The following is a 27,491-nucleotide window of genomic DNA, read 5'->3' as shown; positions in this document are numbered from 1 at the left end:
TGGGTGGGTGTGGGGGGGGGGGGGGGGAGGTTTGGAGGGGACTAAAAATAGCCCAGCCAAAGTTGTGGGAGTAGGAAGAGCATAATCCTGGGGCTGGGGTGAACAGCTGAGCTTCAAGTATGTTCACTGGATCAATTGAACCTGTTTCTGATCTAAGTTAGTTCACTTTCTCAGGTGAACTAATTTAGGCCAAGCCTGCCATTTTTTGCCCAATTTAATCTCCCTGAGTGCCTGCACGGATCTGCATTTAGATTGATTTAACTGTAGTTAGTTCAATTTAAATGTAATTTTTGCACGTACCCCTTAGGATGCTGACAGATGTACAGGCTCCTGCTCTAATTCATGGTGCTTTACATAAAGTGCCATGAGTTAGAGTGCCCCCCCCTCCCCACAGGCATTTACCTGTTGAGTCGAGGGTGGGATTGAACCTGCCTGCAGCAGAGGAGCCGCTTCTTTCCCCCAGCCCTGCCCCACCTCCCCCCAGCTGTCTGCAGCAATGGAGAGGGGAGGGAGGAGAGGGGAGGGGGAATGAGCTACAGGCTGGGGTTTGCCCAGCCTGAGCTGGGGGGGTCTCCAATCCACACGCTCCACTCTCCAGCTCAGGCTGGGCAAACCCAAGCTCACTCCCCTGCCCCTCTGACCCCTCCCTTCCTGCAGATAGCATTGGGGGTAGGGCTGGGCTCCATCAACCCAGCCCCAATTGCATGACAAATTGACCCTAGGGAACAGAAGTTCCTTAAGGTGCTCCAAAGTGGAGCGCCTTCATCTGATTCCTCATTTGATAAGAGTTAATTTGTCATGTGATCGGCCACTTTTGAAGCGCTCTGCAGCCATGCACATGTGTCATGGCATGGGTGTAGAGCACTTTCAGGGGGCCTATCACAGGGATCCAGGTTTTGCATTTCCCACAGAAAAACAGAGAAAAACACAGATTTCCAATTTTTATCAGAGAAAACATGGATTTTTCCCTTTTAGAAGAGAAACCTGCAGATTTCCCCCTTTTGCAAAGAGCTCTGCAGGCTGGCAGGGTTCCTGCCTACAAGAGCTGTTTGCAAAAGGGGCGGGAAAGCCCCAACCCTGCCCAGAGGGGAGAGGGGGAAGGGCAGGGCCCAACACTTACATTTACTGGAGGTTACTTCAGGCTCAGGCTCGCTCTTCTTGCTGGAGGTGTGGGGGGCTTGGAGGTTGTGGGGCAGGGCTGGGGGGTGGAAACTGGCTAGGGGCTGAGGCAGCGGTGAGGTTTGCAGCTGGCCGGCCATTCCGGCCAGGAGGGTTTGCAGCCTGCCTGCTCTCGGCCAGAGTGCTCGGCCAGCTGCAACCATTTACTGGAGGTTACTTCAGGCTCAGGCTCGCTCTTCTTGCTGGAGGTGTGGGGGGCTTGGAGGTTGTGGGGCAGGGCTGGGGGGTGGAAACTGGCTAGGGGCTGAGGCAGCGGTGAGGTTTGCAGCTGGCCGGCCATTCCGGCCAGGAGGGTTTGCAGCCTGCCTGCTCTCGGCCAGAGTGCTCGGCCAGCTGCAACCCCCCGCTGCTCCTGGCCAGCTGCAAACCCCCCTTCCTGGTTGGAGTGCCTAGCCGGGGAGTGCCCAAGGTGGCTTGGGGCTGAGGGAGTGGGGAGGTTTGCAGGAGGAGGGGGTGGGGTGGTTTGCAGGCTCCCCCACTCCCTCAGCCCCCAGTCAGCTTGGGCACTCTCTGGCCGGGAGGGGGTTTGCAGCCAGCCAGGCACTCCATCCGGGAGCGGGGAGACTGCAACCCCCCCAACCGGAGTGCCTGACCAGCTGCAAACCCTGTGTCACAAACGCTGCGCTCCGCACCCTGCCACCCTCCCCCATGCCCTCCAGAGCGCAGTGTATGCGACTGGTGTGGCAGGGCACAGCAAGGCCATGCATGAAAGGTGCCTGCTGCTGTAAGCTCCGTGCTGCCCTGGCCACACTTCCTCTATGTACGTGGAGGCAGTGCACACCCACCCTGCCCCTACCTCCTACACAGATCTGGGGGGCACAAGGCAGGGGCTACAGACCTGGGTCCCTGGCTCCATAGCCCTGGCAGTTGGGGGCCCTCTCCAGCAAGGCTGGGCAGAAGAGGCTGTGGGTGGGGGGCCAAGGGGCACGAGCAGGCCTGGGGGCTGTGGTGGGGAGTGAGGGACACCAAAGCAGCTGTGGGGGAATGTGGGGGGCATTTCATTTTAACCACAGATTTTGGGATTTTTATCAGAGAATTTGCAGTTTTTTATCAGAATTTGTGATTTTTTATCACGGAAAATCAGGATCTTTGCTGATCACACAACAAATGTAACTTCTGTCTGCACCTCTAGTGACTGGTGAAAACTGATTGCAGTACTGGGTGGGTGAGGACTGGTGATAGTAGCTGTGCCAATTATAACAAGAACAAGCGGCTGAAGGCTGCTGAAAGTTTCCAAGCCTCAATGTCAGACTGACGAGGAATGTTAAGGTTTACGTAAAGGGAGGAAAATAGAGAGCATGAAGTTGAAGAGAAAGAGGGCCTAGGGCTACAGGGCATGTTGACAAACAGTCTGCAGTGTTGCAGAGAGCCACCTGAGCTGGCTTTAAATGAGTCATTTTGGGTAGCAGAGGTGGTCATAGATTGCTTCCAGTGTCTGAACTAGGTATTTCTGCAAAACTCTGCAGTCTGCAGTGTGGACAAACCCTCTGATGAAGTTTCCATGCTGGGGTGGGGAGGTGAGAAGCTTGCCATGGGGCCTGGCAGGTTGCAAAATAAATACTAAAAAGCAAATAAGACAGAAATATTTCACTGTACATTGAATTTTTTTCTGACTAGCTGTTTGACTTGGCCAAAAATATTGTGTTTAACTCCTTCTGTTCTGATTTTAGGTAAAATAAATTACAAATAAAATGCAAACAAATGGTTTGTATCTCTTCTCAAACTTCAGAATAGGGCATTGAATTTAGACACTTTTCTTCCTCAGAAAATATATGTAAGCAGTTGGCATAACCAACACATTGTGATAGAATAAATATCCAAATAAGAGCCGTGATCATGCCTTTATTGATATAAATGGCAGCAAGATCAGGCTCCCTATTCCTTGTTTTTGGGGGATTTGGGGAGTAAATGTCCTTCTCTGGATTTGGTTTCTTTTCCATTTGCCCTGAGGTTGTTGATTCTACAGTGGACAGGTAAATAGACACGGCCTGCTAGTTTTATGAGGTGCAAGAATCTACAGCAGGGAAGTTCAACATGCATTTTACTTTTTAAAAAACCACCCCATATTGATTAACCACAAACTGTGCAGGGCACCTTGGATGAAAGGGCAAGGAATTGATGGTATTTATTTATGTTGTTCCCAGATTCAACCAGTCATCCTGACTTGCCTTCATCATAGAAAGGCTGGGGCAGTACTGGTCCCACCATACCTATTGGCACTCTGTGGCATTCCTCCCACTTTAGCCCTATCACCAAATGACAGATTTTTGTCAAGCGTTGCCCTTCTCAGAAAATGTTGACAGGCTTCAGTGTTACGGTCTCTCTTGTTTGGCTATGAGAACGAGGATCCCAGTACGGCACAGACCATTTCTGCTACCTCCACAGAAAGCTGAGCTCCTATCACAGCCACTTAACAAAGTTTTCCTGGCAGAAAATTTTAAGTGCCGGAGACTAGGCCAATCCAACATTTCTGTTTAGTACCAGAGCTCTGGTTCCTAGCCATAAACAGGTCTTTAAAATACCCCTGAAGTTTTTATGACCTTTGGTAGAAAGCTGACGTCGATGTTTTGCCACTAAGAAAAGCTTCAGAGAAGAAATAATTATGGAGGCTGCAGTTACATCAGAAATTTTTGTCTGGATAGCCTTCTGGTTCAGAAATGTTACCTCCATACTATAAGTCTCATAGATCCAATCCTGCACATGTGCACGTGTACACATACGTGTGTGTGTATGTGTGTGCGCGTGTGCACACACGTGGAGCAGAGGGGTGGTCAGGTATAGTAAGGGACACAACACCTGCTGTATTAACCCTGATACCCCTTTTTGGAAATCAGCATCTATTTTTCTTAAATTCATAGCAACTGTTGCCTTATTCCAGCACTAGCTCTAAATATCCAGGGTCCACATACAACCTCTGAGATTGTCGGTGCTATTTCAATAGCAAAGTTTTGCTAACAGGAAACCTGTGCCTTGATACTGGTATCCAGGGGATGAGCTTTAGTTCAAGTGCCCCCACTGCCATTTTCAAGCATGGGGATGTTGATACAGGAGACATGGCGGCCCTTTAATTAAAGCAGCTCTTGGAGTCGCTCTAATTAAAGTCTCCCCCCACCCTGCCACCCTGGAGCACATGTAAAAGTGTCCTGAGCTACTTCTTAGACTCTTTAACCACATGACAGAGCTGAGCAAAGTGTTCTTAATGAAATATAAAACTGGGATCTTGTAACATGCTTGAAACATAACCAGGCTTGTGTCATCCAAGAGGATGAACCTTTGAGGGATCCTGACTTGCATGCTGGATTTTCATGGAGATTCAGTAAAATTGACTGCAAAACTGGTAGAAATTAGCTGAATCTCACATGTTTCAATTATCTCAGAAAATGCATCAGATCTGGAAAACTGAAATGACATGGCAAGCTTGCACAAATTGAATCTGAAGACTGGGGATCAGATTCCTCAGAAGTGCAAAGAGCTGCAAGGTTCATTGATGTCAGTGGAGTTGCACTGATTTGCAGCAGCTGGGAATCTAGCGTCATATTTGTTTAAGCCTCTCCCTAGAAAGTGAAATTGTGAATTTCTGCTCACCTCTGAAGTAACTGTCAGGTGGTCCGCAGACCCACAGGCTAATATCTACAAGAACAGCTGAACCCTTCTTGTGCCTTCCGCGGGATTTCCTTTGGCTTGTTCATTTGTTTCTCTTCATCAGATATAATCATAAAATGTTGTAGAAACAGCAAGAGTGTTGTCCTAGCCCCACTAGAATCTATGTTAAAACTTCCAAACTGTTCAAAATTTCAATGAGGCTGGTTTTCACCTGGAAACTTTTCCAGCATTCACTGATAATCTTTGCTATTTAAGACAGAATCACTCAAAAGTGAAAGAGCAGAAAGATAGTTTGATAATAAAAATGTCCCAAAAATATCAGCCCTTTGTCTAGGCCAGATGCCCAAAATGTTTTTGTAATCTGAAGAAGTTCCAGTGGTTTTATCTGCTTCAGTTTAACATCTGAGGAGAACACAGTACATGAAATGTGCAGTTTTCACCAGGACCCTGGATTAAAGGGGGACAGCAGAACCACTTGACAGTGGGATGACTCTGGTCGTCATTCTTTCTCTGTTGAAGAAGGTGGGCAGCAATATTCTGCAGGAGCTGGAACTTGCAGACTGGGGACTTGGGGACGCCACTAAGGTGGAATCCGCCACAGTTGAGGCAGGAAACAGTACTGGCTAGGAGGGGAGTTTCAGTAGATGTTAATGCAGTGCGGCAAGAGTAGAAACAGGCCAATTTGCAGAAACCAGTCTTTCACTTCAAGAAGTGGTCTTGTAATTTAAACAAAAACAAACTTTCTATAAGAAAAGGATCTCTCTCTCTCTCTCTCTCTGGAGTGAGAGACTAGCCACACGTTATTCTCACTTCCCATTGGTCTCATCTTTCTTTGCTATAAATGCATGAATGGGTTTTGTCTGCCTTATTGCAGAATTTAGATGTAAACATTAATATAATGGAAATGTAGGTGCAAAGCAGGTCCTTTTCTAGCTAGCTCTGTAAATAATTTTCCCCTGAGAAGTTTTACTAAATCAGGTCACAAAATTCACTTGGGCTGATTACCACTACGTGTATGCATATGACTGTACATGTAAGAGCATGTTGATTTCTCAATTTGCAGCTACAAGTGAAATCCCTGCAATCTGAATATAGTGGACGCAACTACACATCCATTAACGTGCTATGGTTACTGTACATTAATCTTAGTACCTGTGATAACAGGTACTAACTAAATGCACAGTAACTGATGGTACTGCGTGGTAGCGCCGGTGCTTTTTTTTTTTTTTGTGATACTGTGTGCAGCAGACTAATTCTACTGCACATTTGCACGTTAGCACAGCTTTTGCCATGATGTGCTAATGTGCAATGTAGATATGCCTGCTGAGAGACAGTAATTGGCTCCTGAGCAGAGCAATTTTATTGCCTTTCTTTAGTTGCCCTGGAAATCTGTTCTTGCACCAGCTGTGAAAAGGGTGCTGTCAAGGTAAATCAGCAGTGGTTCAAAGGGACTGGTGACACAATCTAGACATTTTTGGCTGAGACTTTCAAGGGAACAAAATGAGATTGAGGTGCCTAATAGGGCTGTGCAAAGCTTTGGTCCCCAATTCGATTCAGCAGACCCTTGGCCCGATTCGGTGGCCAAATCTCCAAATCCAAATCAAATCAGGAGACCTTTTAATCTCTCCAAATTGAATCAGAACCCTCCAAATCAATTCGGAGAGATTTGGAAAGTTTTGGCGATTCGGCCATAGACACAGCTTTAAATGTTTTTTCTACATACTTCAAGGTACCAGGCAGCTCATGAATGCTGTGATGCTGGGGCAGATGGAGCATCCCACAGGAGTGTGGGGGCTCCCCAGCATGCTCAACAACAGACCCAGAAGTGGACCAGAAGTACTTCTGGTCCACTTCCGGGTCTGCCACGGTATGCATGGGCTCCCCCCCAACGCCCCTCATGTCTTGACAACTGGTGCCTCCTGGGTCTGGAGGGAGCACCCGGGGTCCCCCCGCAGCCAATAGATGAGCCGGGGCAGGGACAGGGGGGTCCCCCATGTGCTCCCTGGCGGACCCAGAAGTGGACCGGAAATACTTCTGGACCACTTCTGGGTTGACCCCCGAGAATGCCTGTTGGACGCTCCATCCGCCCCAGCATCACAGCACTCACGAGCCGTGCCTGGTACCTCAAGATATGTAGAAAAAACATTTAAATCATGTCTAGTGCCAAATCGCTGATTCTCCAAATCCGCATCGAATCTTCAGATTTGGATTCTCCACAATTTAAGGAGGATGCGGAGAAGCTTGAGAGGGAGTGCAGAGGACAGCCACGCGCATGATCAAAGGTCAGGAAAACAGACCGTATGATGAGAGGCTGAGAGCCATGGGATTCTTCAGCCTGGAAAAGCGCAGGCTCAGGGGTGATCTGGTGGCCACGTATAAGTCCCTAAGGGGTGTACATCAGGATCTGGGGGAACGTCTGTTCACCAGAGCGCCCCAAGGGATGACAAGGTCAAACAGTCACAAACTCCTCCATGACCGTTTCAGTCTGGACATAAGGAAGGACTTTTTTACTGTCCGAGTCCCCAAGACCTGGAACAGACTGCCTCCAGCGGTGGTGCAAGCACCTACTCTGGACTCCTTTAAGAGTCAATTGGATGTTTATCTTGCTGGGATCCTGTGACCCCAGCTGACTTCCTGCCCTTGGGGCAGGGGGCTGGACTCGATGATCTTCCGAGGTCCCTTCCAGCCCCTAACATCTATGAAATTTTATCGAATTGGGGACAGTGATCCGAATTAATTAATCAAATCACTGTCCTTGACTCGGGTCGAATCTGAATTGAATATGGCCAATTTCGTACACCCCTAGTGCTTAACTCCCTCAGGCTCTATTGAAATGATTTTGCAGACCTCTTTTGTCAACTTCAGTTTTATATGCAATGGACCTACAGACAGAATGGACATTAGATATGTCAAACATGGATAGTAATAAATGTGTAGTCTTTTTTAATGCAGGGTTAGTTAAGGCTTAGGATAAATGTATTGGATCTTTGGACATGTCACAAGAATGTGGATTGTATAGGCAGCAGCCACTTCTCACTTCCAAAATACAAACACTATATTTGTGTGTCTGTGTGTCTGCCCACACACACACACACACACACACACACACACACACACACACACGGAACAGTGTTTTAAACAGCTGAGGTTTTGTTCACTTCCCCATATTTTGCTCAGTTCTTAATGTAATTCACCATATGTTGTCATGTTACAAAGTGGGAGCAAAAGCTGGGTCTAGGCTTAATTCATGTTTCTCTCATAGCATTGATTTTGCAATATATATACGGTAGCTATTATTACAGTAGTTATATCACCCACCTATCTGTACAGCTAAAAAGAATTCTTGGAAGTGGTACCTCCAGTGCTTCTGGGAAATAAAGCTCTCCCTTGTGTTACCTCTGCAGCTTGTGACTGAAGATGGGCCTATCCTCTACTGCTTCACCCTGTTCCACAATGCACGAATATGCCTTTTAAAGATGGTTATAAAGCCTTTCTTAAGGGCAGATAGTTTGTTCCATATGTCACATTAACATCCATTTTTACGATGTGATATGGATCATGAATCCTAAAAAGTAAAGATATTGGAATGAAGAAAATAGCTTCTTAGAAAGAAAAAAGTGTGTGCACATGCATGTGTTAGCAAGAAATAACTTTCTTCTGAGTAGTTATGAGACTTGCAGACATAATAGATATCTTTATAGTTGCCTGCAAAAGATAGTGAGAGGTATATACTGAAGCCAAGGTGATTATAATTAATTCCTATCACACCGTGTCCTATAAACCAAGATTATACAGGTGCTTTCTATGTTTAGAGAAAAAGTGCCCATCTGGAAACTGAATATAGAGAATTTGATCTGATACTCTGCTGAGAAGACAGCAATGCAGAGGCACCGTGCAGAAATCCAGGCAGCAACTCAGCTGTTATAGGTTGCTTGCTTGACAAGTTGTACTGTATGTGATTTACATTTTGGTTTTTTTAAATCATTTATGAGTAGTGAGCATTTCAGTTCCTCTTTGGAGGATAGATCAAAATGTAAGTATGTATATGTGTATGTACATGGATAAATGGTCAGCAAACCATGAAACTTTGAAACCAGTATAATGAACAGGATGCCAAAATTAGGGCAGTAAAATACTCTGAGGCTATTTCCTGCCACTAAACACCTCTGTCTACCGAGCTAGTCTCTGTTCAGCTGTTTGTAGATGAAATAGTGTCACTGTAGATCTAAGCCTCCTCTTCCAGCTCTGCTCTTTCTCTTAGCTGTAACTCTTCATTGTTTCACAAGGATATCAAGGAAAATACGCGCCATACATCAAATACTGCAAATAAGAATTTCTTTATACGATTTTCAATTGACGCTGTAGATATCCCTAGGTTCCTTTTTCCCTTCATCAGAAATGGCTCATTTAAAATTTATACTAGTAAGAGCTTAAATATCAGGATTCAGGAATTCTGCAATTAACACAAGAAGGGGCATCGTAACTAATAACATTAACGATAAGTTTGATCTCACACTGGTTTTACACTGGTATAATTCTGTAGATACTACAGGAATTATTCCAGATTTGATGGTATAAACGGAACTGCACCCTTGTAAAACCTGTATGTGTCAAATCTAAATTTAGCCCAGTATCTTACATTTATACACTGGCTTGCAGCCAGAAAAATATTAGAATATTTACATTTATATTTAGAATATTTACAGACTGAATACTCATATTTACATACGAGCCACTTCACCTGTTACTAAACATCAGGTCTGCCCGGGTTGAAACTCAGTCTTTTTCTAACAGCCCAGAAAACTGGAAGACGTGAGGTCTGGGGAAGTGAAGTAGAATCTCAACTCCAGCCCAGATTACTTGATACTTTACTGAATAGTGACTAGGGTTTCATTAAAATTCATCATTCAGATGGTTTCCAATTTACTGAGAGAGGACTATCTGAAGGCCTGTTTTTCTTTAGGACTATACATGGAGTTGAAAAACATTAATGTGAACAAATGTCTTATATCATACTGAATTATTTGTATAGTTCCTGCCCTGTCATTGTTAAAATTATCTTGAGATCATTCATGATAGTGCTTGAGACGCCAGTTGCAAACAAGACCTGTAATTCGCATAGCATTTGTTGGCTGAAGGATGCAGGATATTCATGTTTCCTGTAATTTCTGCTGGGCTTTGGGTTCTGACTTGTGTGTATGGTAATATCCAAAAGAATACAAGCCTTCTGCTGAGGATCAGGGCTAGCAATTACTAAATGAACAAGGATGCACCTGCACTCAAACTTCAGATTTCAGCAAGCGTTTAGTAGAAAACATCCACATATTCCAATACATCACATGCATTTATTTCAATGCATCTCCTATTCCCAAAGGCATCTAAGCAACCCCATGGAAGACAATTGAGTTATACCAGCGTAATAGCAGAGTCCCAGGAGATCCAAAGCACATTTTGTCAAACATCCAAGGGCAGTGGCAGTACTCACTGAAGCAATGAGAAAAGAGGGATCATGTATTCAAATTCTGGTTCAAATCTTTATGGGAATGATGAGTTTTACCCAATGAGTTTTACCCAATGGCAGGGCCTCATTAGGGCATACGAAGTGTCAGCCTATGATGAGGGCCCCAATGAAAGGAGTCACATGGTGAAATCAGAAGTTTAACTTTCATTTAAAATACAGTTCTGTCCCTCCTGGGTTCACAGTGGCCTGCTTTGAGAAATGTCCATTTCAGATCTGGTGGCTTGTTGCCGCATGTGCTGTTTGGTTGTTTCTGTTCTCTCTTTCATTTCTCCCTGGCTGACACACAGCTGTTTAGTCAGAAACCTATTACTATTTCTGAAGGTTTGAGGAAGTCTCCTCGTGCTGATTTGTATTTTGGGCAGGGAAGTTGAGTGTGTATCTTGTTTCAGTCTCTGCTCCATTGTGTTGGTTACAGAGTCTTCTTTCTTTGTTTTCCAGTGTCTATCCCATTTCTGGTTTCTATTTCTATCTAGCTCCCGGTCATTGATTTGAGATAATAGCCTGCATTACTTCATGTTTTTCAATGTAGACTACTTTCAGGAAACTTCTGTTTTAAGACCTACCACAATGTAGTTTGCGTATTTTATGATCTGTCCTTCCAGTAGGAACATTATTACTCCCTTGGTGAGTGTGGTTGTGAGCATCCTTTCTCTGGAAATCAGTATTGTTGAGGTCGGGGGTGATATGCTATAGGAGGGGAGTGTGATTTTTAACAAGCCTTCTTAGTGGTTTGTGTAGAAAGAGTTTTTGCTGATTTGGCTGAAATGAGCATGAGTTGCTAAATGCTCTTGTTATCTTGATTAGTAGTAGGTGTTGTCCTATTTTGCTCTGCAGCTGTTCTTCAAAAAGATCTAATCTTACCTTGCAGAAACTCCTCTGCCTTCCTTTTTCTGTCTTGCATAATAATAATATACATATTAAATTGCCCTATTAATAAAATCCCCTTCCCCACTGATTTCCTGGGCAAGGATCTTGGTGCTGAGTCTTGCTTGAGTATATTGTGTAGAGGAGTGGTGATAATAACTGAGCCATTGGTGCTGTGATCACCTGAAGGGACACAGGCATGGGAAGGTAGCAGTGACCTCTTCAGGAGGGCTAGAAGCATGAACCGGCCCGTTTAGGTCCTGTCTGGGCTTTCTGTAATGAAACATTTCCTGTGTCATTGTTTTACATAGGGATAAAATAGGGGTGTGTATTCCTGGACACTGTAAAGTAGCGCCCAAGGTTGAAAGTACAAGTTGTCAGTGAAATAGGACAGCCATTCTTCCCCAGGGAGCTCACATTTTCTATTTAGCATTGTAAAGAATTATACGATTTCTGTAATTAACACTTCACACTCTTGGCTTCCATGGTAATAAAATGAGAAAGCACCGTGGCTAATTTTCGCATCTCTCAAGAAAACCCCAGGATCGCTCCCTCAAGCCCACGCATCTTATCAACGCCATCAACAGACAAAGGCAGGCATGCGCCCCCCTGAAATCTTATACACAATCCATGGGAGATAAGAGGCTAGAAAGATACTCCAGTGTAAAGCCATGTCCACACAGCAAAAAGGTATACTTTTACCAGGTGTCAACTGACACACTGTAACTAGACCCCAATTTATGTTTACCTTGACCTGTTGGCACTTATTAAGAATACCTTGCCTTCTCCACACAAGATGTTTGCTACATCTTAGTTAACAGATACCAGCTAACAGATGGTAAAACACCCACTTTTCCCAGTAGAGGAAATGTTAAAAGACTAACAAGAGCTGTTCAAAACCCATGTCAGAGGGAATTCAACATCATTATCGATCTGGGAACAGCTCTGATTTATTCAGTTTAAGGCAAGAATTTCTGTTACATTCAGGGTAAGGGTTCAGAGTTGCATAATTCATGCTAACTGAATTTCAGACTGTTGGAAGAGTAGTACATTGAGTGCCATGGAGCTTGAGGAGACCTTAAAAATAAAATAAAAACAGAAACCTAGGCTTGGTGAAAAAGAAAATTTGTATATCACTTCTGTTTTCATATTTCAAGATTCTGTGCATCTATGTGTGTCTGTGTTAGGATGGAGATGACTGTTTTTCCTATCACTATAAACAGGCATGATGCAGATTGGTGACATGGTGATATTTCACTTCTTACTTCTTAGTCTCTTTGGTAGCTCTAGGTTTGCTCGAATCCTGCAAGGCTCTGCACCTTGAGCAAACATGTATGGTGCGTGGTATATCAGACTAGCTCTGCTTTGTCTGGAAAGCCTGCAAACCTTAACGGCAACAAGTCACAGTGTGCAAATAAATATTAGGTTGATACACCCAGTAGGGCTTTAAACAAAAACAAACCCTTCATTAGCTGGTTTTCTGCAATGAGCTCTTTTCCTAGTGATTAGCATGCAAACAAACAAGAGGGGACATGGAGTTTTATACGCATGCTTTCAAGAGAAGCACGAGAAGAAGGAATTTCTATTGGTCTGGCTGGTACGATTGACTAAAAAGCTCCCATTTGCTTTGAGACACTGTTTTTGGCCTAGTGCTCTGATCTGGGCTGTACCTCTGTCTGCTGGATTGTTGTGGGTCATGAATCTCTTTTTCTGTCATGCATGCAGAAATCCATCACGGAGCTTGGGCTGCTTTAAAAAACTCAGTTTATGCCTTCAAGGAGACCCAGGGTACGTGGGCAGATAGAATGGGAACGGTACCTAACTGTTCTGTCCATCCATCCCAGGCTTATCACTGTGGCACCCAAGCACATTACCACTGTAACCGTTGATTATAACTTTCTTGCATGGTCTGAGTTAAGCTCTGATGCTTTCCCTCTGGCCTCCCATGGTTTTTTTTTTATATAATTTCTGCAAAGCGACAACAAGTCAGATGGGTGAGTTTTGTCTTTTATACTCAATGGGTGAAATTCCTGGTCATTCAGATGTGTACAGTGAGTGACTTTCACAACCCGGGGCCAGCTGCCGAAAACGTGCAGGTTCACACACTTACCTGTTCCTTATCCCTGACATCTGCTGGGAGGGCAATACAGCAGTGCGCGGCCAATCTAGGAAGATTTTGGAGAGCATTGGAGACAACTTCCTAGTGCAAGTGTTGGAGAGACCAACTAGGGGCCATCCTCTTCTTGACCTGCTGTGCTCATAGACAAAAAGGAAGCTTACAAGAAGAGGAAGGTTGGACAGATGACCAGGGAGGAGTATAAAAGTCTTGCTCAGGCATGCAGGCATGGCCGGATGAAATCAGGAAGGCCAAAGCACAATTGGAGTTGCGGCTAGCAAGGAACGTGAAGGGTAACAAGAAGGGTTTCTACAAGTATGTCAGGAACGAGAAGATCAGAGAAAGCATGGGTCCCTTACTGAACGGTGGAGGCAACGTAATGGCAGATGATGAAGAAAAGGGTAGGACGATCTAGTTGAGGATGGTCCTGCTTTGAGAAGGGGCTTGGACTGGGAGACCTCCTGAGCTCCCTTCCAACTCTCATTTTCTATGTTTCTATGATTTTATGCATCTTGTGCATTTGTTGGTGTTAAGTGCAAAAGATGCGCAGTGGTGACATCTATGCACTGCTGACACTTGAGCCTGTGCCAATAGTTGAATAGGAAGTGGTTTCAGCTGGTTGACTTGCTTGCAGAATCGCTGTTCTGTTTAAATGATTACATCACTAAAGATTTTTATTTCAGAGGGAGGGGGATTTAAAAGCTGGGAACAAATAGTTTTGCATCCAGCTAGTTTGGATTTTTATGGTAACAGTTCGGAAAGTTGGAAACTACATTTGTCTCTTAACAACTGTCTTGTTTTGGTGGCGCTGGAAATACTGTTGTTTACACACATCAAGATGATCAGAAGGCTGGATCAGACCTGACAATCTGTTTCTAAATTTGACTCTTACCTTTTCTCCTCGTATATCTTTCCCTCTTTCTTTTCTTTCTCTGTGTGTCTGTTTTTCAGACTTGCTTCTTTTGGTGTGCCAGCTCCTTTCCCTCTTTCTCACACACATGCACACATATTAAAGTGATTTTCTCAGACAGGCATCCCAGAAAAGCTGTTTTATAAATTACCGGTAACACAGGCTCTGCTTTTTTGACTAGATGTAACAGTTAATGTGATTTGCACCTTCTGTTTACCAGATTTCTATTATTAGAAATACACATTGCTGGGACTAATATACTGGTAAATATTAGTCACCAGTGGAGCTGCTAATTGCATGGATTAATTAATTATTCCAATTGGATTTATTTTCAAACAGAGATTTGAGTCTGTATTAAAGGAAGGGAAAAATCTCCACTTGTCTTATCTCTTTGGAACTGGTGGTTTATATATGAAGGAGCAAAACATGTAAATCAGATGCCTGATTAATAGTGCTCAGCTATCATGCCCAGTATTGGAGCAGGAAGGCATCATCTCCTCCATCCCCTTTCCTGTCAATCCTAGTGCTATTTCTCATCACACTGCACACTTTGTCTCACACAATCCTGAGGCTTCCCTGACTGCTGCCAGGAAGCTGGGCAGCATATTAACATCACAGCAGACATTGGCAAGATTACTGGTAAAGTGCCTTGGCTGCTAAGGCTGGATTTTTTTTTTTTAATAGAATGGCTCCTCAGTCACCAGGAAAAAACATTCTGCTCCCTAAAATAGCCGTTCCTGAACTTTTCCATCCAGAGAGTCCACTCCAATTTCCTCATGTCTGTCTGGGTTCAAGCATCCTGTTCAACAGTAGGGAGTGATGGAGGTGATTGGGACCCCTGACATCTGTTCATGAGCCGGTGGTTGAGAATCCACCCCCCAGAAGAAGTATCTGGACCTCCCCATCCATCTTAGAGCAGTTTGCCTGTCATTCAGGCACCTTTGCATACTCTTTTCCCTTTGGCCCAGTTGTGGACCAACAATGGGTCAATCATGCTCAAGCTCTTCTATCTGAGATGCCAGCGGGGAGAGGCTTTCAGTGATGAGAAGGCTGGAGGTTTGGTTCACAGCTCCTGCAAGGTTGGTCACAGCTCCATGTACTGCGGTGAGCAGTTGCCTTGCCTCAGGCAGGATCAGAAAGCAGCTGAGTTTGCTTCAGCTGACAGACACTGCTTAAAACTGTTCACCTTTTACAAGCCCTTCATTACAACACTGTAATGAGGCAGCTTTGTATTAGAAATACAAAGGAGTTGCACGCATCCCCGCTTTGTCTCAGGTGAGTACGAAAAGTCCCCTTTTTTTTCCTGCCCACAATATTCCCCAGGGCCCAGGCCTTATGCAAGAGAAGCAAGCGTGGAAACCACTAACAAGGGCAGACCGGAAAAACCCTCTCCTGTTTTATGTCTGGGTCACTTTAATTGATCCCAGCAGATTTTGTCCTCGCTGGGCTCCTTTCAGGCAGCCTCCCCCACCTCCTGCAGGGGCTTGTCTCCATCTGCTGACGCCTGGGGGAGGGTAAAATTCCCTTCTCCTCACTTCAGGAGAAGCTTTTAACTCATGGCTGCTAAGCACCATGTAGAATTTAAACTTCCCATCAGCAGCGCGCTCTGCTGAATTATCGCAGCTGGATCAAGCAAACTGCCATCGCTGTCACTGCATATACAGACGGCCTCTCGCTATCAGTTGCCTGGGCCTGAGCAGGAATCTAAAGGCTAGTATTGGAGTCACTACCCATTTGTGTCTAGTCCTGAGCTCTTTGTTGGGCTGGCTTGTAAAGTCAAAGGTGTGCAGAGTTGGGGGTGGTCTCAGCAGGAGCAGAAAGTCCCGAGATTGCTTTGCCTGAATTTTTTAAGTAGCCAGAATGAAATGTAGTAGAAATGAAAATGTGTCGCAGGCCCTGCTTGCAGGTTTCTGTTTCCCTTAGTTCCCCAAGTGCTGAGACTAAGATTGTCTGTAACCCCAGTACTTAGCTCAGGCTTGCCTTTGCTTCAGCAGCACGAATGTACTTTGTTGTTCCTTGCACACATTTTCGTTGACATCTCTCTTGATGGGAGCCAGGCACGTTGCATCCTAAAAACAGAACAGCTGCCTTTCAGAGGAGGGAGGAGAAACCTTCAAGAGAATAAACAAGCATCTCCTCTCTTTGGTGCTGGTGGTAACAGATATTTCAGTCAAAAAGTGTCAGCAGAGCTGCTGAGGAAAGACACTTGTTACCAGGAAAAAAAAACAGACACCTCTAAGGAAATGCCGTCTATGTACTCAAAATGCAGAGCTGATTCTAAGAGCGCAAGTAATGATTTGGTGCATGGTTCAATTCTGAGAGTCTGGAAACCCTTTGGGTTATAACACCCTCTTCATATGACTAGATGCTAACAGGAAGCCAGAAGTTTCAAGCTGTGAACTGATATCACATCAGGCCATTGGAAAATAATCCCTTTTTTCTTTTCTTGTAGGCATTTCTGCACAGAATCAGACAGAATGCTGTGGATAAAGCCGAGAAACACATAACAGAGGAGAATGTCAAGGTATTCCTTCCAGCTTTCTCACTGCATTAGTAAAGAAAAGAATTCAGAATTGGAGGCAAGCAATCCTGGAAAAAAGATTATTCATGAACATTTCAGTGAACCAGGAATTAAATAGCCATTTTTTGTTTTTAGTGACAGTTTGCTTACAGACATTTTAGTTGAAAACAAACTTTGGATACATAGGCAGTGTCCAAATGAGTGCAGCTGTGTGGTATGTGGCATCGCAGACCCGTTTACAGCACCATACACTGCACATTCAGGTGTTTCCCATGCTGCTACCTTGGGGGGAGATTGCGGGGTTTGACCCCTGGAGATCCAGGGATCAATAAAACCTGCGCAGAAAAAAAGGGGGGCGGTGCACATGGAGGCAGCACTGTGCTGCCCCAAACTGGAGTCTGGCCAGCTGGAACCATGCTTTGGCCACTGGCGAGGCTCCAAGCTGCAGGAGTGACATGGCTGCAGCTTCCCCAGCTCCCAGATTAGGCAGCTGGGGCCAGCACAGTTGCTGGCCCTAGCCTCCCCTACCCCACCTGGGGTAACCTGCCATATGCCAAAGGGTGCATCTCACAGGTGTTCCCCCAGAGATAACTAGCAGCGGTACAAGGTGTCCTGCATGACACCTTGGGAACTAAATGTCCGCATTTGTCTGGATGTGGCCATAGACAAGTGAAATTTGTATCAGGCAGAAAAGGGAGTGGTAGTGCAACAGCCGCTGAACTAAGGCTCGTGCACAGAATTAAGTTCTGGTCCTACCTTGCGGAATTCATGAGAAGCTTTGCTGCTGACATTACAGAGCAGAGGGTCCTGCGCTAATGGAGTTATGTCAGAGCAACAGCATTCTTATCAGTGCTTGAGCAGGGTTGGCTTCACCAGGGTTGTTTCTTTCATATTTTTTTAATACAATTATATATTAGTATTACTATAGTACGTAGAGACCCAGGCCAGTCATCAGGGGCCTTGTCACTAGTCACTGTACAGTCAAGTACCACTGCAATCCCTGCTCCAGAGAACGCACTCTGTACACATCAGATAGGTGAATGCGTGGAGAAAGCAAAAATGAATAGGTGCAAGTGATTTGGGAGGTGTGGGTTAGTCAAATGGGGTTTTGCAAAAAAGTAGAAGAGAGAATGTGGTTTTGGAACAGTTAGTTGCATTACAGTAAAGGTTTGTAACCCAACTAGTGTTCAGATAAAGCTTAATGGGGATCTGAATGAGATTATGTGATGTAGTGGCTTAAAATATGGAGGGACTGAACCTGATGACTCGGTGGTCTCTTTTAGACCTATGGCAAACTCTGACTTCTATAAATTATTCACTGATCTTTTCACTACTTCCTGGAAATGATCAGGAGGCATCACAGGATAATTTGGGAGATCACATCACAGTCTCAAAATGGGAAATTTTTCCACAGGTGAAGAGGCAGCCCAAGGAAAAAGTGGTGAAATGGCTATAGGGAAGTTTACACACAGGCCATTGACGCTGCTGTTCTGAACAGTGTCAAGGCGGGTCACCTAGAGTCCTTTAACAAGCACCCCAATACGAGCTAGCCTGGCCTGCCAGTTTAGTATGTGTTTCAGGGAGTAATAATCAGTGATCAACAACTACAGATCCTAACATGCTGCAAAATTCCTACAAAATAAGTTCAGGAGTAAAACGAGTAAACCGACACAGCTCTTTTTGCAGGAAATCATGAGCAACCAAAGGTGCCAATGAATATTATTATTGCCAGTATTATTCCTATCTCATGGAAATGTAATAATTTATGCCCATCAAATGCAACCACCAAAAGAGCATGTTGTTTTGTATGCTGATTTAAGGTATGAGTGTGTAAAGGCCTTTTGTGCTTCTCTGGGGAGGTGCTATTTTGGAGTTGGTTAATAGAGTTGGAAAGCCCAGGGTGCTTTTGTGAGAGAGAGTGGATAGGGTCCAGATTGAGAGAGTCTTTGTCATTAATGGGCATTGTTACGTTACCCAGCTTGCAGTTACAGAGCTTCCCATCTGAAAGGAAGAGTCAATTCCTGGTGCCTTTACATGGGATCACAGCAGTACAGTTTCCCCGACCAGCAGGAGCATTCTTTCTGTCTTTCTGTTCCCATCAGAAGCAGTTACAGTGTCTTTCCTGCAGCCAGAAGTTTCCTTTCTTTCTTCCTTGTGCTGTCCATTGGCATGTTGTAGGGGCACTCTGCCCAGTTATGTTATATATCTTGAGTTACCAGGGAACTGTGAAGTAACTGGCACCAGGAGGGATGGTACTGTTGAGAGTGTACCAATGGTTTGGCAGCCTGGGGAATTGAGCCTGTTTTTTCCTCTCTCTCTTCATGCTGTGGGAATGTCTAGGGGAAAGTCAGGAGTGTTTTGACTGTCACTAGTCTAGATGGAAGAAAAAAGTGTATCTTAAAACCAGCCGGGATAATGCTTAAGTACTAGCACCACATCTTGGGCAGTCATGTGAACCTGGGGCACTAGTGTTACATCCAGAGTGGCCATACCAAGCCCAGTGTTAAACCTGGTTTAGATAGTTTTTGTACTAGTGTAATTATTTTAATTATAATTATGCCGGTAGAACATTATGCTTCTATCAGCACAGTTCCTCATTCGGACATAGTTCCACTGATACAGAAGTGCCTTATATTGGTATAAGTTGTTCTCCTTTCCTGATGGGAGTGTAACTTTACCTTCTCCTTTCCCAATGGGAGTGTAACTTTACCAATATAAAGCACTTGTACACCAATGTAGCTGCACGCAGACTAGGGTGGGTGTACCACTATAGCTGTGATGAAATAGTTAAGTTGGCACAGCTTTTTGTGTGCCCTGAATAGTTCTAGAAAATGGCAAATGCATATCAAACAAGTGGGGAGGGTCTCTCTGCCTTCTTTAGCCTCAGATGACCTTGGCTGTCTAAGATGCTGGCTGCAGGCTGAATCCCACTGGCCATTACAGAACAGAGTGGATTACACACCAGTTATTCCTTGGTTCAAAAATACTCCCATGAAGACCACTTCTGAAGGGCAAAGTCATGCCTGACAGCTGTTTTCCTCTTCCTTGCTAATCTCCTTCAGGCACAGCTTATGGCAGTCATGCAGACAGAGGCTAACATATAACATGAGTCACGGATGAGCAATGGAACCGTGCTCTGTTCTGCTAGGATTTGCACTGGTGATTTTCTGGAAACAAACAAACAGCCCCTCTGTGGAGAGAAAAATATTTCTCTGCTCCTTCTTCTTCTTTCTTCTGTTGAGTTCAAAGCCCACCAGTGCAAATCCACTGCACTGGAATGTCTGTTGGAAACCCGAAGGCATGAATCTGCAATGGGGATCATGCCAAACTACCGTGTCCCAGTGGGGTAGCCCTGAGGGCACTGCATCTCCTCATGCAAAAGTAAAGCCTTAGCAAGACTCAGCATACTTTCTTCTGCACATCCAGCTTATTATGCTGGAGCATATAGAGTGGATAGAAGTAAGGGAGTGCCTGCTTGAATAACCCAGAGAGAGAATTGTATTTACCTTTGTCCAGAGAGGAAGGCTCCTTCAACCCTCAATCTTGCACATCCTTGTGAGATCCAGATATAAATTGGCCTTAATGAGGGACCAGACATCCTACCCATTAGTGGAGAAGTGGGACTTAATTTCAAGGTTTTTCTTTCCCTGAGTAGATGCACTCAGGCTGACGCAGCTCATCACAGTCAACAGGTCAAATACCGTGCATTAAACTGCGGTGTGACAGTGCACCTGGACTAGTAACACGTTGCAGGGAGGGCTGGATGGTCTGAGCCTCCTTCATTTTGCTCAGTGAATGTCAGGAAACTGGAAGCCATTTCTCTGAGGCCAAGCTCCTTGACATTATTTACTATACAAATGTGCTGTTTAATGATGGAGCAAAAGCCAGGAGGCCATTTTCAGTGTGAGAAATCGATGACTTTACTGCATACCTTCCCTTTGAAACAGGTCTGGGTAAAGGAAAGGGATGAGAAAATACCATGCTCTCCAAATTGGGGTTGTGACCCCAAATAGGGTTGTGGCACTTAGTGAGTCATGAATCCTGCAAAAAGTCAGCTATAGCAGTCAGGCTTGGATCCAAAGTGAAGTTGCAAGGCTGGAAGTGGGATCATTATAGAAAAAAATTGGGAACTGCTTCTCTAGAGGCTGCCAGTGTCCATAATATAGTTGAGTCACTGTAGTCGGGACTCTTTCAGTTAGTACAGTGCTCTCTGCTGCTGTGTGCACATTTACACTTCGAAGTTTTCCTTCCTGTTTCATATGGGAAATAACTTAAACAAACCAAATAAAAACAAAAACAATACCAGCTTGCATGTGCATAGCACCTTTTGCCTAGACAACTTTGGCTTTCTTTTTAGACCAAAATTGACTGTACGTGCTGATGCCTGAGCAGTTGAACTCAACTATCATAAGACACACACGCAGTGTGTTCTCACAACTAGAGAATACTCATTTAGTGATGAGAAGACACACATTCCCAACTTGCACCAACATATTCACTTGTTCAAATGCAAATGAAAGACCCGAGTCGCCATTTCCTTGCACCTTTTATGGACATTTATGTTAGTCAAAGGGAACACTAACTGGGGGCGAACATGCCACTATTCTGATTAGGAAACATTTTACAACATGCATGAATGACAATACAAGCTGTTTGATAGCAGAGAGTTGGACACCTTATTGCAGGGTCAGATGAAATGGGATGGCTAAGTGTAGTCACTTATTTAAAGATATGAAGAATAATTTCAGATTTGTCCATGAAATTCTGACCAATTCAGCATCTTATGCAGAAAAGCTCTGTAAGATCCTTAATAGCCACAAGATTTCAGATATCCAAATAACCTGACGTGCCTTTCTTTAGAAAGGTGATTCTCATGAGTGAGAAGGTCAATGACTTCTTTGCCTGTATCCTTTGTATCTTTATGGTGTACCACATTTACCATCTGTGACTTTGTGGGGAACCTCCAATAGTTTTGTCAGAAGCTGTTGTTGATGAGTCTCAGGTACTTGGAAAAAGTTCATTTTCATTTACATAGGCCAGTAGCACCCCTGGGGGAAGGCCGAGAGTGTGGCTAATCAGCCATTCCCCATAAGCATTTTACAATGCAGCCACCATCCTCCATCCTTGCTCTACTAGACAGAAACTACTCAGGCACGCCTTTAATAAACCACTTCAACCTGCTTCTGTAGTTAACATTGGATTTCTCTTCATATTTCAGATCTTGTTTTCCAACATTGAAGACATTCTTGACGTGCACAAGGAGTTCCTTACTGCCTTGGAATTTTGTTTACAACCAGAACCTCAGTCTCAGCATGAATTGGGAAATGTTTTCTTAAAATTCGTGAGTACAATGACTTAATGCTATCTGCAGTTGCAGCTTCCTGTTGTACGCTCCCGTGCCCCGTAGCTAGCCCTAATCTCTAAGGTTTGTAGCTGTACCATGACAATGTGTATCTTGTATGAAAGTTCTGTGTGGGGTGGGAAAAACCTTTGTGAATGAGGTTAGAACAATAGAAACCACATCAAACCCAGCTAAATAAGGAGGTATTTTTAGAAACTCTTCCTTTTCCCATTGCCTAGAATTTCTTTTTTCCTTTCCTTTTTTCCAGGCTGATCACATTTTATTGCTGAGAGTTTATTTGCTTTAGCACTAAAGGTTTCAGGAGAGTAGCACAATTCTAAATCAGTGCAAAAAACTCTGTATGCTTTAATATGAAATAAAACTGAGGTTTTAAATTCATAAGCGCCAGGGAATTCAAAGCTGATGTTTTCACTGTAGTGTTTCTCCTTGACTATACAACGAAGGCCTGATTTTCAAAATCTGAATATATGCAACTAATAAAGCTCATTTGCATGAACAATTACACAATTTCTATGTATAACAACATACAGTTGTAGAAACATTTTTATGTGCAACTGCTCTTCTCAGGGATTTGAAAAGTAGGAACCTCCCATCTCTCTTGTAACATATTTGGTGCAAACTCTAGTAACCTCATTCGGCAGCAGTAATTATTCATCAGATTTCATTCCACTGTGCTTTGAGGATCTGGGCTTCATAGTGTATCTGAATCTGAATAGGCAGAAGTTATATGGCCATTCGTTATGTTCATAGAACCTTGGCCCTCGGCCCCTTTGCATGAGCTTGCTCATTATTATGTTTCAGGGGTGTACTTGGTAGCTCATTATTATGTGACATTTATTAAAACAGTAGTGGTACTAGACTTTCTTACTAATGGCAGTGTCCAGAAGCTGTAATCAGAAGTGGGTCTACTCTGTCATGTGCTGAGCAAAACACCCAGGGGAACATGATCTATGCCTTGAACGCTTCCTAGCATCCCTCCCTGACAACAGGATATACTCTTTAGCATGTACGCACTTTAAATATCTGCATTAGATGGAGGTGTCAAAAGAGAACATTTCCTGGTTGATGCTGTATAACTATGTGGTTTGTCACAAAATAGCACTGAAGACCCAGAAATGTTATTATCTAGTCATTCCTCCCAAATTCAGCCCCTGGTGTAGAACGTTATGAATAAAAATTTAGGCTATACTTCAGTGTACAAATGTAACATTGAAAAACATTATTACTGTTTAATAATTGATAAATAAATGGAATGTTACTTATGAATAAAAGATACAGATATGTGTAATGATGCAGAAATGATTAAACAGCAATGCCAGTGAGATGAGCGTTGCTGCCAGTTTTCCTTGTAGAGGGACTAACCGACTGACACATTCTGCATCAGTTCACACTGAAGTGTTGAGTGCATTGCTGTCCCACAGTCCCAAAGAAGCAAAGTCCAGCAGCCCACAAGCTGAAATGAGCCAAAGTCCTTTCAGTTCTGAATGTGCTGGCAAGGTTGGGTTATCCATAACTGCATGGGTGTCCTGCCAGAGGTAGGGCTCTGGTTCTAAGGATAGTGCTGGGACTACTGTAGCAAATAGATAAAAAGGAGTCAACAGAAGACTAGTACAGGAAAAGAGATGTGAGGTCCCAGATGCATCTAATTCAGCTGCCAGTGGTCCCAGAGGTTTTCTGTGGAGTTGCTCCATAGTTTCATTCAAAAGTGTGCAGCATTTTGCCATCAGGAGACTGCAAGATGGATCCCTTGATCCACATTGAAGGCAGGAAAAGGAAAAGTCAAAAATTATCCTGGAAAGATGAAGTCTGAGGACACACCTGTTGAATGTTTTGCAGAGTCCATGTTAGCCAATGTGCTTTGTGAACAGATGCGTTTGTCTGGGTTTGCCTTTTACTTTCCTTGTCTTAACCCGCCCCCCACCCCCCGAAAAAAGCAACAACAACAACAAAAAAACCCAACCAAAAAACTGGAAGAAATGCTGAAGAAAAAAGCCACAGAAAATCATTCCCCACCATATATTGCATGTGAATATTTTTAAAGATTCTGTGAATGCGAAGTGTAGCTGCCCCATTGTTTTAGATTATAGTCAGCTTGCAGAGTGTCCCAAGGGGAGTTAGTAATGAGGAAGTAAAATAAAGCCTGTGCAACCTGAATGTGACACTGTATCTTCCATCAGGATCACTTGGCTTAATCACAGGGTTGTCATCATTCCAGTTACAAGTACCACTTCCGTGTCACCTGCCAGATGTTAGCACAGATGTTCTCCCACAGAAATTAGCTGTTAAAAAAAAGAAAGTAAACTGCTTGTAAGGTCAGGAAATAGATTGGGTAGCTCTGGAATCAAGCACCTGCAGGCTAATGATACTATATTTTTCTGACGCTTCCTTGGTCTTACGAAGCACTAAACACTTTTCCTGAGGTTTCTTGTGTTACCCATCCCCTGCTGCTGCTGTGTCTGGATCCCACCTCTCTGTGCCTGTCTGTTCCTATCTTTTTGTTCTGACAAGGTTGCAGCACAGGCTCTTTTCATGACCTCTCTTGCGCACTTCCTGGGCATAGGTTCTCTATGTGGCACTTTCCTTCAGCAATGGCCTCTTGCATCCTGCTGCCCCAGACCCCCGGGACTTGAACTAACTTTCTGCTTCTCCGCCTCCCCCTTCTGCCCTCAACTCTCCAGTGGTTTAGATGCACCCTTTACCAGAACTGCAATCTTCTAGGCACTCTGGCTTCATAGTTCACTTCTGCAATGGTGTGTGATAGCTGAAGCAAACAGACAGGCGGGAGTGTTTCAAAAAAGCAATCAGTCTTTACTCTGTGTAGCACAAGGGATATACAGACCTCGATTAATGGAAAACATGCCTGTGTGTGTTTCCCTGCCTCCGTTTCCTCAACACTCTTGAACAATCCTTGGGTTTATGGCAGAGTCTTTCCAGGATCCTCTCTCTCCTGCATGTGGCTTGTCCTCTGAATCACCGTCTTTTTATGAGATCTGCAGACAGTGCTTTTTTTGCTCTTCCACTTGTCCTCTAAAATGAGTGGTGGACTCCTGACTGGGGAACCTCCTTTGTCAGGTGGTTTCCTGATCAGCTTTATCAGACTGAAGACTCCTCTCAGGTGAACTGTGACTGTACACTTGACAAACAGGCTTTATTTGGGCAGTAGTCATCTTTTTCTCCATTGGAATGGATCGTCGTCGTGAATGGATGACCATTATTAGGCCTGTGCCAGGTGAAATAATTGTTCCTGTTTGTCTCCTGTGAATTTTAGCTCAATATAGAAGCAAAATGTCATAAAGTTAAACCAACTTCACACTCAAAATGAAGTGTGAAGTGTTGTGAGCTGAGTGCACACAGAACCCCCAAACCACCGCACTTTATCTTAGATTCTCTTTTGTCCAGCCATGGACATACTGTATGCAGGGCAGATCATTGAACTGGCCAGAACTTAGTCTCCCTGTTATTGCTGGAGCTGATTCATGTTGGGTGGAAACAGCAAAGGAAGTCTGTGCAGATTCCTGGAACGTAGTGAACTACCTACTGATGCTGATGTAATCTCAGAGCCTGAACAACGTCTGCCTCCATATATCTCATGATTTTATAAAGGAAAAAAAATGAGAAACCAAAGTTCTTTAATAAGACTTTGCATCCTCCATTATTTTTACTTGGGGCAGTGGCGTTTTCTATTGTTTTCACACCAGTTCCAGTTGGCCAAGCAACATCTACAAAACTATATGTATAACACTATGTGAGCAATTATTTTGCATTTTCCTACATTCTTCCTTGAGTCAGTGGTAATAACAGCCAGACAAGGAGCTACCTGGCTAGCCCTGTTATGGGTCTGAAAGGTTTTAAATGGCTGGTTTAAAGGAGGAGTGTCAGAGAGAGAATGTAGATATGATGCCTCAGAGACAGATACCACTGGCAGCCAGCCTTGGCAGTTTACTTAGTCCCGTCAGCTTTGTGGGCCCCTATGTATTTGAATTAGATGCATCTGGGATTTGACCCTACTGTGGGGATATGATCAGACAATTCTGCTGCAGTGATCTCTTAGCATCTCTCAGTTATACTGGAATCCTGCAACTTACTTTGCAGCCAGAACCCTTTCTCTCCTTCTCACTCCTAAGAAAGTTGGCCCAACAGTTGCTATGCAGGCCTGGGCCATGGGAGACTGAGGTTTGGTTCCTGCTCTGTCATAGACATCCTGGTTGATCTTGTACAAGTCACTTGGTCTCTCTGGGTGTGTCCACACAGCACAAGGCAGTACTGCTCAGAGATCCCCTATGTTAGCTCTGCAAGTGCTAGTTCTGGATCTAGAAACAGTCGAGTCTTTTTTAGTACTGTGCAGAGTAGCCTTACCCCTTCATTTCTGTGTCTCAGTTCTGGCTCTGTACAATGAGGATACCAGCAGTTTGCCATCTCACAGGAGTATTGTGAGGATGAGTATAGTAAAGATTATGAGCTGCTGAAGTGGAGCTATATACATTTCTATGAGAGATAGACATGTGCTCCTTTTCAACTCCATAAGCTCTTTAAATAGAATATATATTCCCTCTTCTAGGACCTAAGCCTTCAAAGCACTGAAGCATGTGCTTAAGATCCCCTGAAGTCTTGAACCACTTTAAGAGTATACTTGAATTCCTGAATAGAGATGGACTTAAGCCCATACTTAGAGTTAAGCATGTGAATAAATGCTTTGATGAACTGGGATTGTAGAGTCTAGAAGCTCTTTAGAGGGGAACATCTTTCCCTTCCCATTTCCAGGACTTGAACTGTGTGAATGATTGATTTTTTCTTCTTTTTTTTGTGGTTTGCTTAGGGTCAACTGAAATATTTTGCTTAGTCCAAAGTGAAATATTTCATTTGAAACAAACAAACAAACAAACAAACAAACCTTTTAGCTAAAGCCATTTATTCCAGAAAGATTTTGTAACGAAAACTTGAAATGTTTCATTTTAAAATGTCAAAACAGAATATGTAATGTTATTCATTTACTTATTTTCAGTCAAAACAGTTTGCCAAATATGCCACCAGTTCATGAACAGTTTTGCTTGCTCCTGAATTGCCCAACTCTTTCTAGGACTCCATGCAGAGCAGAGAGAACAAGTGGGAAAACAAAGTTTTTGGAGGGTTCAAATTGAGAGCTGTTATAACTTATTTTTAGCACCAAAGTCATCAGGTCTGATTCTGGATTCAGCAGATGTGCTGAGTAAGAAGGTGCCATTTTTACACAGTCACTTGCCTGACCATAATTGTCCTTTAAGGTTGTAGTAACCATGGGCTCAGAATCCCAGCGCTGACATCTGTAATTATGTAACTGACAATTTCCTTGTGGAGGGAAAAAAAGCTCCGTGTCACCCAGAGGGGAAATTAAACCCTTCAGACACTTGAATAAATTAAAGCATAGCTCTCATATTT

General features: G+C 44.0%; 1 protein-coding gene across 1 annotated transcript in view; it reads left to right on the top strand.

Moving 5' to 3' along the window:
• Window positions 1-27,491, top strand: part of PREX1 (phosphatidylinositol-3,4,5-trisphosphate dependent Rac exchange factor 1) — a 228,263-nt gene that overhangs the window by 77,186 nt on the left and 123,586 nt on the right. Inside the window, 2 exon segments of the mRNA XM_025192001.1 lie at window positions 16,646-16,717; window positions 21,933-22,055. Of these exon segments, the coding sequence (XP_025047786.1) occupies window positions 16,646-16,717; window positions 21,933-22,055 (195 nt within the window).

Source organism: Alligator sinensis, unplaced genomic scaffold (genome assembly GCF_000455745.1).
Source record: "Alligator sinensis unplaced genomic scaffold, ASM45574v1 scaffold76_1, whole genome shotgun sequence".
Lineage (NCBI taxonomy): Eukaryota > Metazoa > Chordata > Crocodylia > Alligatoridae > Alligator > Alligator sinensis.
Note: the sequence above shows the minus strand (reverse complement) of the source record. Positions and strands in the feature narration are given on the sequence as shown.